General features: G+C 39.8%; 1 protein-coding gene across 1 annotated transcript in view; it reads right to left on the reverse strand.

The window, feature by feature from the left end:
* Nucleotides 1–12090, reverse strand: part of Il13ra1 (interleukin 13 receptor subunit alpha 1) — a 68461-nt gene that overhangs the window by 4488 nt on the left and 51883 nt on the right. The window contains exons 7-10 of the mRNA XM_042702502.1: nt 11112–11153; nt 10721–10856; nt 8236–8332; nt 6788–6872 (exon numbers count right to left, since the gene is read on the reverse strand). Coding sequence (XP_042558436.1) covers nt 6788–6872; nt 8236–8332; nt 10721–10856; nt 11112–11153 — 360 coding nt within the window. The remainder of the gene's footprint in view (nt 1–6787; nt 6873–8235; nt 8333–10720; nt 10857–11111; nt 11154–12090) is intronic.

Genomic DNA, 12090 nt, shown 5'->3' on the forward strand with positions numbered 1-12090 from the left:
GTAAACACTGATCAGGGACATCAGGATTGTGTCCAATTTAGAGTTATTATAAAGATGCCAATAACATGCACTAGAAGCCTTTGTGTGGACATGTTTTCATTTCCTTTAGGTAAACACATAGGAGTGGGATTTCTGTGTCATGTGATAAGCATATGATTAGTTTTATAAGAAACTGTCAGGATGTCTTTGTGGTGGTTGTAGCTTTTTTGTGTTTGTTTTGTTTATGCTGGTCCTGGGCTTGAACTCAGGTCCTGGGAACTATCCCCAAGCTTTTTTTTTTTTTGCTCAAAGTTAGTGATCTACCACTTGAGCTACAGTTCCATTTCTAGCTTTTTCTGAGGAGATAAGTCTCAAAGACTTTTCTGCCTGTCTTTGAACTGCATTCCTCAGATCTCAGGCTCCTGAGTAGCTAGGATTACAGGTGTGAGCCACCAGTGCCCAGCTACTATCAGTTTTTTTTTTGTCAGTCATGGGGTTTGAACTCAGGGCCTGGGCTTTCTGTTCCTGACCTCTTTTGCTCAAGGCTAGTGCTCTACCACTTTGAGCCACAGCACCACTTCCAGTTTTCTGGTAGTTAATTATAAATAACTGTCTCATGTACTTTACTGCCTGGACTGGCTTTGAACCATGATCCTCAGATCTCAGACTTCTGAATGGCTAGGATTACAAGTGTGAGCCACTGGCACCTGGCAAATAACTTGTTTCCAATAATTTGGATATTTAAGCAGCATTTTCTCACTCATTCTTTCATATACTCTAAAACTGAATGCTTCTAACATAATCCAATCATCTCCAATTGCACAGTATGGAGCAACTGAATAGTTACAGTTTCTGCAGTTACAGGTGTGAGCTACGGGAGCCCAGCTCATCAGGCTGTTTTGTATAGTGACTGTGCTATTTTACATTTTTATCATCCAGAGCTGGCTATTCTGTACTCTCATCATTACTTGGAATTTTCAATAAATACTTATTTGAAATTATTTAAAATTTTAATTATAGCAAATGTGTTTTTAAGCAGTGTATTAGTGGTTCATGCCTATAATCATAGCTGCTCAAGAGACTGAGATCTGATGATTGTGGCTCAAATCCAGCCCAGGAAGGAAAGTCCAGGAGACTCTTATCTCCAATTAACTAGCAAACAGCCAGAAGTGGAGCTGTGGCTCAAGTGGTACAGCACCAGCCTTGAGCAAAAAAGCAAAGGGATCCAGGCAACACTGGCTCATTCCTGGAATCTTAGCTACTCAGGAGGCTGAGATCTGAGGATCATAGTTTAAAATCCAGCCTGGGCAAGAAAATCTGTGAGACTCCTTATCTCCAAATAGCCACCAAAAAGCCAGAAGTGCTGCTGTGAATCAAGTGATAGAGCACTAGCTTTGAGCAGAAAAGGCTCAGGGTCAGTGCCCAAGCTCTGAGTTCAAGCCCCAGGACTGGCAAAAATAATAATATTTTAATAGTACTCATAAAAATTAGCATTACTATATATAAAGGACAAAATACCAATCGGCATATAATATTGCCATATATTAAAATGAGTTCAATGGAAATCTTAAGATGAGGTAAGACGTAACAGCAAGCCAAGCTCTGGTGGCTCACACTTATAATCCTAGCTACTGAGAAGCTTGACATCTGAGGATTGCAGTTCAAAGCTAGCTCAGGAAATAAAGTCTGTGAAACTTTTTTTTGTTAAGTCTGTGAAACTCTTATCCCCAATTAACCACTCAGCAAAAGCCAGAAGTGGAGCTGTGGCTTAAGTGGTAGAGCACTAGCCTTGAGCACAAAAGCTCAGGGAGAGTGCCCAGTCCCTGAGTGCCCAGGACTGGCACCAAAAAAATCCAGTTGGGTGCTTGTGGCTCATGCCTGTAATCCTAGCTATTCAGGAGGCTGAGATCTGAGAATACTGGTTCAAAGCCAGTCCGGGCAGGAATATCTGTGAGACTCTTATGTCCAATAAACCACCAGAAAACTGGAAGTGGTGCTGTAGCTCAAGTGGTAGAGTGCTCACCTTGAGCTTAAGAGCTCAGGGACAGCGTCCAGGCCCAGAGTTCAAGACAAACGAAAAAAAAAACACAAAACACACACACACACACACACACCCCAAACCAAAACCTGCACTGGCTGAAGGATGGACAGAGTGTTAGCAGAACTCTACACAGAACTTCCTGGTGGTAGGGATGAAATAAATGGCAGGAAGTAACATGCTGTATTACCTTAAATATGATAGCCAATCTCAGCTTTACTAATGGTGGCATGGTTAGATGCTATGAGTCCAAAGACTACTGGAACAGTTGGAAAAATATGATCTTGGGCTAAGTATTACACAATATTAAGGAATTTATAATTTTTTTTAATGCAGAAATGCTCTGTAGGCTATTTTGGAAAGCAGCCTTAGTTTAAAAAATAGACACTAAATTAAAAAAAAACCACAAAAATATTTGGCTGGTTGCTTTCTGATCAGGAATGTAAATCTGGCACAGCACTGAAAATATAATTGGTTTCCAAGAAGTAGGGGAAGAGATATATATTTTTAAAGGAAGAAAGCAATGCAGACACAGAAGAAGCAATTCTCTTTACACCCTTTTCCTCATGCTGAATATGGCCAGCAGCCCAATTAGTCACAAGGAAAAGGCAAATAGCAAAGCAACAGGAAGACATGTTGTTGGCCAAAATGTTACTACAGTGATGACCAAAACATCAACAAAACACTACAAATCTGAAGATTGTATTTAATTTAATAGCCACATCTAAGTATGTTTTTAAAAGGAGCATTATTGGAAGTGCAGTGCAGCAGTGAAGGGCCTTTGAAAAGGGCCTGGAGTACTTGGCTTAGGAGATGGTAACTTTGGGCTTTCTGGTTGTAGTCCAGCTTTGTAGTAAGCTCTTTATATGATAATTGACATACTTCTCTATGCCTTCTACAGTTCTCTCTATAGTGAGATGCTTGGATGAGAACTTAAGAGGGTGTGTGTATGTGTGTGTGTGTGTGTGTGAGAGAGAGAGCGAGAGAGAGAGAGCGAGAGAGAGAGACAGAGAGACAGAGAGAGAGACAGAGAGATTGAATGTATGTGTGCTGGTACTGGGGCTTGAACTCATGGGCTGGGTTCTGTCCCTTAGCTTTTTCGCTCAAGGTTGGCACTTTAACATTTGAGCCACACCTCAACTTCCAGCTTTTTGCTGGTTCATTAGAGATAAGAGTCTCAGACTTTTCTGCCCAGGCTGGCTTTGAACTGTGATCCTCAGATCTCAGCTTCCTGAGCAGCTAGGATTACAGGTGTGAGCCACCGGTGCCTGGCTGAAAATCTAGAGTTTTGGAAACTTGTAATTAGAGGGAATGAGTACACATGTAAGCATTCATCTCATTAAGGCCAAGATTGTTCTGCAAGTCAATGATTCTACAAGGTAAAGGCTACTCTTTTTGTTACATATGCTGTTCTATTTGTAAGGCTCAATGCCATGTAAAGAAAGCAGATGAAGCCGGGTGCTGGTGACTCATAGCTGTAATTCTAGCTATTCAGGAGGCTGAGATCTTAGGATTTCTGTTTAGAGCCAGCCTGGGCAAAAAAGTCCATGAGAGCCCTATTTCCAATAAGCCACTCAGAAAACACCAGAAGTGCTTGCTAGCCTGAGCACCAAAGGGCTGGAGGACAGTGCTCAGGCCCTGAGTTCAAGCCCCAGGAAAGAAAGAAAGCAGATGAGTCATTTGACTGAGAACAAACAGGAAATTTTGTCCTCTTACCTTTTCCCATACCTGGCATTTTTATTATACTTCTAGTTAAAAAAAACACAACTGATTATTGTTTAATGGTCTGCAGCCACCATGAATAACAACAGCATATTCAGTGGTCCATCTTGTCAGTATCTACCTCACTAAATTACAAAATTATCTGACTCATCAGGACAAAACCAACATATTCTTATCTAGACAGTAAATTGAAAAAAAGCAATTTTCCCATCTCTGAGAAAGATAATTGATCTGATTTTGCTGTCAGTCTATCACACAAAGCTGAAAAGTTGAAATTATTTTTTTACTCTCCCTCACCTTTCATCATCCACCCAGAGTTACCAAGTCATAATGAGTTTCTTTTAATAATGTCTCTCCCATCTATCTCTTCTGTTATCATGTAAGTTCAAGTCACTATTATCTCCCAGGCTTGGATGACTACGATATTCTTTCCTTTTGTAAAACTAACACATGTTCATTATAGCCAAATTGGAAGTTTCAGAAAGGTAGACAGTCATATTAGTTACCCACAATTCCACTGGCTAGAGAAGCACATTCATTCTGACCCATTTCCTACCACTCATTGCTCTATGTGTGTATTAATATATTTCCATCAAAATAGGACTGCAATATACTATACATTTATAATTTGCCTTTTACTCAAGTATTTTAGACATTGAAGGTTTTGAAAACTTAACTTTTAAAAATGAATTCTTGATTGTTGATTTTTCATTAGTTTCTAATTTTCACAGTAATAAACAAATGATACATTAATAATACTTAAGTCATTATTGGATCATTTTCTTAAAAATCTATTTCTAAAAGTATAATTATAGAAGCAAAAAGTCTTGGGTACATTTGACCAAATTGCCTTCAAGAAAGGATATACAAAAGATACAAACTCCAAATTTGAAATGTTCCCAAATCAGAGTGCTTTTTGAGCACTGATATGGACTTAAAAAGTTTTAGATTTTGGAGCATTTTAGAGTTAGCCTGTAATCTTAGGTACTCAGGAGGCTGAGATCTGACGATCATGGTTCAAAGCCAACCTAGATAGGAGTCCTTAACCACCTGAAAGCTGGAAATGGAGCTGTACTTCAAGTGGTAGAGTGCTACCCTTGAGAAAAAAAAGCCAAGTTAGAGTGTGAGGCCCTAAATTCAAGCCCCAATATTGGTACGTGCATGTGTGAATGCATGGGCGCACACACACACACACACACACACACACACACACACACACACACACACACAACTCATCATTAACACTAAGCACATAAAATGTGCCAGATACATCAGCTGGTTTCGATTAAGTCCATTTTCATGTATTAAACTAACTGGATCCAAATAACCTACTATGAGGTAGGGGCTACTGTAATTTCCACTATATAAATAGGAAAACCGAGTCTCAGAGAAGCTAAGGAAATTACCTAAGGTCAAAAAGATGGTAAATGACATAGCTGCAATCTGCATGCAGACAATCTGACTCCAGAACCCAGGTTATTATCTAGTATGCTTTGCTACTTTCCTAAATTAACTGCCTTCTGCCTGTTATTGCTCAGTTAAGATATATAAAATGATATTGATATTTATTTCACTCAATATCTTCATTATCTCATTATAGCAAAATGTATTTACACAGAAACCTCTAACTATTTTCTTCCCATATGCCTTAAAATTTTAATCACAAATCCTAGCATGAGAGTCTGCAGGAAAGTAACTACAATAGTTTCCATGGGCTTGGAGTCCAGCTTTCTATGCAATAGCACAAGTACATTTTAATTGTTTATGCTCACTTTGTATTTTCCTGCATTATGAGTTCCTGATTTTTTGTGTTTTTTTTTTTTTTTTTTTTTTTTTTTGTCGGTTGTGGGGCCTGAACTCTGGGCCTGGGTACTGTCCCTCAGGTTTCAGCTCAAGGTTAGCACTCTACCACTTGAGCCACAGCGCCACTTCCAGCTTTTTCTGCTTATGTGGTGCTGAGGAATCGAACCCAGGGCCTCATGCATGCAAGACAAGCACTCTACCACTGAGCCACCTTCCCAGCCAATGAGGTCCTGTTTTAAGAGTCAGAAGGTTTGTCTATTAGGTTAGCTTAATAGAAGAGGTTCATGTAACTGTAACCCCTCCGTTGTACAGTACTCTCACAATAAAAAAACTTATTTAAAAAATAAGAGAGGTTCCTCCTCCTGTGTGTTTGGGTAAAATATGTTTCCTACCACAAAAGGAGAATGGAGCCCAGTGATGAGGTGGGCAAACATTCTAGTTTCTTAGATACTTGGCCTGAGATACAGCATTTCAAGTCAACACTTCTTTAATGTTTCACTAAGTTGTAAGTTTAAAATAACCAATTTAAAGTTAGGTACAGGTAGCTCATGTTTGTAATCCTAGCTACTCAGGAGGAAAACCAGCCTGGTCAGGAAAGTTAGACTCATCTCTAATTAATTACCAAAGGGCCGGAAGTAGAGTTGTGCCTCAAGTAATATAGTGCTAGCCTTGAGCACAATGCCCTGAGTTCAAGTCTCAATACCAGCAAAAACACACACACACACTTCAAAATGTAAATTTAATACATGCTACAACAAAATAAATCTTGAAAACAGGATGCTAAGTAAAGTTAACTAGACAGAGAAGGACAAATACCATAGGGGTCCACATATAGGAGCTACCTACAACAGGCAAATTCACAAATAGGGGAGCAGTGGTTATAGGGGCAGGGGACTAGAGAATAGAGAGCCACTGTTTAGTGGGCTCTGTTTCTATTCAGGAGGATGCACAAGTTCTACAAACAGATAATTATGACAGCATTGTAAATATACTTTATGGCACTGAACAATTCACTTATAAATGGATGAAATGTTTCATGTTTATACATACATATATATGTATGTATGCATGTATGTGTATATATATGTATATTTACATATATATATATATATATATATATATATATATATATATATATATATATATATATATATATATATATATATATATAAAACCACCTTAAAAGAAATCCCATAGACCCCAAAATTCTAACCAGTTTTAAATTCATAAGAAGTTTGTGTTTACCAGGGTATCATCATTTTGGTCTCCAAACATTTCTTTAAAAATCTTGCCAGGATCAGGAATTGGAGGGAATATAATGATCTTGAGCCTTTAAGAAAACAGAGAAAGTATGGATCAAACCTTCTGGTACATCAGAATGTCCCATGTTAGTACAGCCATATCAAAAGTTACCTTTACCTTTCTAAAGGCAATGATTATTGGGTGCCAGTGGCTTACACCTGTAATCTTAGCTACTCAGGAGGTTGAGCTCTAAGGATTGTGGTTCAAAGCCAGACAGGGCAGGAAAAGTACATGAGACTCATATCTCCAATTGATTACCAGAAAACTGGAAGTGGAGCTGTTGGTCAAGTAGTAGAGTGCTAGCCTTGAGCAAAAGAGCTCAGGGACAGTGTCCAGGCCCTGAGTTCAAGTCCCACAACCAACTGAAACTCCCCAAAACAAAAGGCAATGATTGCAAGGTGCCAATGGCTCAAACTCCTAGCTGGTCAGTAGGCTGAAATATGAATATTGTGGTTCAAAGCTGGCCTGGGCAAGGAAGTCCATGAGAATCTTATCTCCAATTAAGTACCAAAAATCCAGAAATGGAGCTGTGGCTCAAAGTGGTAGGAGCACTAGCATTGTGCACAAAAACTCAGACAGCCCCCAGGCCCCAAGTTCAATTCCCAGGACCAGCAAACACATACATAAAAGCAATGATTGTAAGAGCATCATGTTTGGGTAGAGCACAAATGAAACACCATGATAAGCAATTTATTTACATCCTATCACAGAATTTTTGTGTTTGGTGGTACTAGGGTTTGAACTCAAGGACTTACACTTGTTTGGCAGGTGCTCTACCAATTGAGCCCTTTTTTTGCTTTCAGTTATTTACCACAAGAGCAATATGCAGTCCCCTATAGTGAGATAGGGAACATAAACCATTTTTAAAGAATAAGTAGCATTTATTAGTATCTGGTAAAGTTGTCTTTTCTAAATACTGGGTAGCAGCCTGCTTTGCTTTAGTTACTTGACAAGTCACTTCACTAGCAACAGTTTTCATTCCCTTTTTTGGTGGTAGGAATCGAGCTTAGGTCCTTACTCATGCTAACCATGTGTTCTACCACTAAGCTATACCTGTAGCCTCTATTCTTAAAACCTCATTCTAAGACCTACCAGCTAACTTGATTTATCAGGTACTGGAAGAAGTAATTGAACACAGGGCCTCTTTAGCAGTTCCAATCACATGCAAAATGAGCTGCAACTGAGCAGAGCTGTGAAAAATGTACCCTAGGCTTACTTTCCTTACCACAAAGTGGACAAAGTACATCTTTGCCATGTCATACCAGTAGAAGTCATTTGTGGCCACGATTCATCTAATATACTGGACAAATATAAAATAGCAGCATAAAGAGTAGTAACCATAGCAACAAGGCTAGCAGAAAGAATACAAGCTTCACCGACTGCTGCCTTACCTCTTAAGGTAAAGTAGAAGGACGATGATTGCACCTGCGACAATTACTGGGATGATAAGCAACATGGTGATGTAGAATGTGGAGTTGGGCTTCTTACCTACACAGTGGAGAACAAACAGCAAGACGTGAGAAGCATCAATACTTTTAGCTAATGAGATCAGATGTATCCATCCCTACCTCATTCCCTTTGACCACACTCTTCAATCATCTTATATTCTGTTACCTCGAGTTTTGGAAAATGATCTGCTCTGGTCCCTAAACTCTCTGGATCAGTCAACACCTTTATTATCTGCAATCCAGGTGTCTTAACTTGCTTCAGACATTAGTAACAAAGATATCCTATTAAATGTGACATCTCATCAAGAGTGTCTGCCTTTTCTTATTGTTTATCATTACTTAAAAAAACTAAGTGTGAATCAAGTGCCACATTGCCTTTTGAGAGCAAGGTCCTAAATTCAATCCCTAGCACCAAATAAATAAATAAGTTCTTGGTGGAGTGCTGTGGCTCACACCTGTAATACTAGCTAATCAGGAGGCTGAGATCTGAGGATCGTTGTTCAAAAGCCAGCCAGGGCAGGAAAGTCCACGAGACTCTTATCTCCAATTAACTCCCAGAATACTGGAAATGGTACTGTGGCTCAAAGTAGTAGAGTGCTAGCCTTGAGTGAAAAAGCTCAGACAGTGCCCAGGCCATGAGTTCAAGCCCCACAACTGACAAAAAACACTAAAATAATCCTAATAACTACTACGCTACTAGGATTCCCTTTTAGTGGTACTGGGGTCTAACTTAGGGCCTCATGCTTGCTAGTCCTCCAGTCCTTTATTGCTTTTAGTTGTTTGGATAGGGTCACACATTTTTGTCCAGGGCTGGCCTTGGACTGTGATACTCCTAGCTATGCCTCCCATGTAGCTGGGATGATAGATGTATGTCACCATCCCCAGCTTGTTGGCTGAGATGAGGTCTTGAAAATGTTTTGCCCAGGCTGCTGTCAAGTATGATCCTCCCAATCTCTGCTCCCCAAGGGGCTGGGAGGACAGGTATGCCCCATCATGCCCTGACTACTATGATTTCTTTTTTAGGGGGTCCAGTTGTGGGGCATGAACTCTGGGCCTGGGCACTGTCCCTCAGCTCTTCAGCTCAAGGCTAGCGCTCTACCTCTTGAGCCACAGTGCCACTTCCGGCTTTTTTTTCCTTTTTGCTTATGTGGTGCTGAGGAATCGAACCCAGGGCCTCATGCATGTGAGGCAAGCGCTCTACCACTGAGCCACCTTCCCAGCCCCTTTCCATGAGACTTTTATCTCCAATAAATCACAAAAAGAGCCGGCAGTGAAGCTGTGGCTCAGTGGTAGAGCAGTAGCCTTGAACTGAAAAAGCTCAGGGACAGCACCCAGGCCCCAAGTTTAAGCCTAGGACTGGCAAAAGCGGGGGGCGGGGGCATGGGGAAATGGGATGTAATTTCCAAGATTAGGTGATGAAAGATCAGGACTTTCACACTGGGTGTTCTCTCATATATTCTTTCTTGCTTGGATCTGTCACTTAGGGAAACCAATTCCCTTGTCAGAAGGAAGGTTATATGGGAAGGTCCAAGAAGCAAGGAACTAAGGGAGGTCTCTGTATTTGTTTCTTGTTGTTGGCTGTGACAAATCATCATACACTAGATGGCTCCAAACAAGAAAATGTATTCTGTTACAGTTCTAGAGGCTAGAAGTTCAAAATCAATGTATTAGCAAGGTCATACTCCCTCTTAAGGCTCTAGTGAGGAATCCCTCCTGCTATACCAACATTACTGCTTGAGACCAAGAGTGGCTTTTAGAGATATGGAAGGCTCCAGTGTTGAGTCCAATTGAATTTACAGTCAAGTGAAGCCATGTACCCCACTCTATGACCACCTACGTTTATACAGCCTGTATCTTTCCCATCTTGTACTTGAATCTGGTTTACTCAGTGTTACCACCAACAAATGATTTCTGTTTTCAAACCTAGATACAAGTTTATTTGTACTAAATACCATCATGGATATTACTCCCCTCGATTCTATATAGGATAGGGTTTGTGTTTGTGTGTGTGTGCACACACACATGCCAGTAATGGAGTTTGAAGTCAGAGCACTACACTTTTGCTCAGCTTTCTTGCTCATAGCTGGTGTTCTTCCATTCATGTCTCCAGTATAGGAAAAGTTTTCTGGCATGGTATAGCTTAAGGATTTAATCATGCCTCCTTCTATGTATTTGTTCTGGTTATACATAAAGATGGACATGGGACAGATAAGAGAACACCACTTGGATTATAGTTTTCCAAAGAGCTGCATATTGTCAATTAATCCTGAGGGATTTGGCAGTGATTAAAGAGGAAATAAATTTCAATGTAAGTATTCTTTGGCTGACATTAAGAAAGCACAAGAGGTACTTTCCCAATGTACTTTCTGCATCAGTTTAATTTCCATGTACTGGTGTTTTATATTATGACAAAATCTGCTTCTCTTACCTATACTCATGGGCTGACTCCAATTACTCCAAAGCTTGTCATCCTCATAGCATAACTTATTTGTTTTGACTCTGATTCTGACTGTGTAAAAAGTATCAGCAATAACACCAGGGACCACCATGAAACAACTTGTAACCTTAGACACAAAATAAAAACACACAACATTACTAGTTTATTCTCCTTTCTGCTATTGAATCATGATTATCTACCAAATTCTGTATATGATTAAGACTTAGATGTCAGCTCAAATTATCTTTCACTCCTGGCAATAACCCATAGAACAAAATTGCTTGCTTTTCACCAAGCAGCTCAGATTTACAGTGTGCTGGGCCAGCCCCATGTCTAATCCCTTGGTGTTCAAGTCTAAATAGCTGAAATTGAATGTACTGACCTTACTCCCAAATTCTGAATTCTCACATTTGTTCTCTTCAACCTTGAAAATAAAAAGAATAGGTTTCAAAGTTTTCAAAACACATTGTCATTTACCCATTATCAACAAGCTTTCCTTTAGTCTAGTCCACCAAAAGAGATCCAGGTACAAAGATTCGTCTTCTTATTAAGTAGCAGTAGCTCAATTAAATATCCATAGGGGAATAAAGGAATCTTGTTCCTAACCTGACACTATCCACAAGATCAGTTCCAAATGTACTTTACATCTAAATATGGAAAGTAAATAAATGAACAAATAAAACACATTAATATAATCCAGCTTTGATATGAAGACACAGAACATTTTTTTGTGTGTGTTGGTACTGGGGCTTGGACTCAGGGCTTGGGTTCTATCTCAGCTTATTAACTCAAGGATGGAACTCTACCACTTGAGCCACAGCTCTACTTTTGGCCTTTTGATAGTTAATTGGAGATAAGAGACTCATGGTCTTTCCTGTCTGGCCTGGCTTTGAACTTCTATCCTAACTACTCAGCCAGTTTCCTGAGTAGCTATTATTACAGGTGTGAGCTGAAACCTGGTCACATAGAACATCTTTACAACCTTGAAAAAAGGAAGTTGAGTGCAAGTGACTCATATCTATAATCCTAGCTACTTGGGAAACTGGCATCTGAGGATCCAGCTTAGGAGTCAGCCTAGGTAGTCAAGTCAGAGACTCTTATCTCCAATTAACTGGATAAAAGGCAAAAAGCTGGAAGTGGAGGTGTGGTTCAAATGGTAGAGCTCCAGATGTAAATGAAAGAATGAAGTGAGAATGCAAGGCCCTGAATTCAAGTAAGCTCCAGTACCAGCATCAGAGAAAAAAAAAGGAATACAACACTTGGCACTTGGAGTAAGAACTCTGCTTTAATCAGTTATTAGAAATGTAGCCTAAGGAACAATTAAGATTTCTCATTTGTGGGGCTGGGAAGGTAGCTCAGTG

The sequence above is a fragment of the Dipodomys spectabilis genome, unplaced genomic scaffold (assembly GCF_019054845.1).
Source record: "Dipodomys spectabilis isolate Male_0828 unplaced genomic scaffold, ASM1905484v1 ptg000325l, whole genome shotgun sequence".
Taxonomy (NCBI): Eukaryota; Metazoa; Chordata; class Mammalia; order Rodentia; family Heteromyidae; genus Dipodomys; species Dipodomys spectabilis.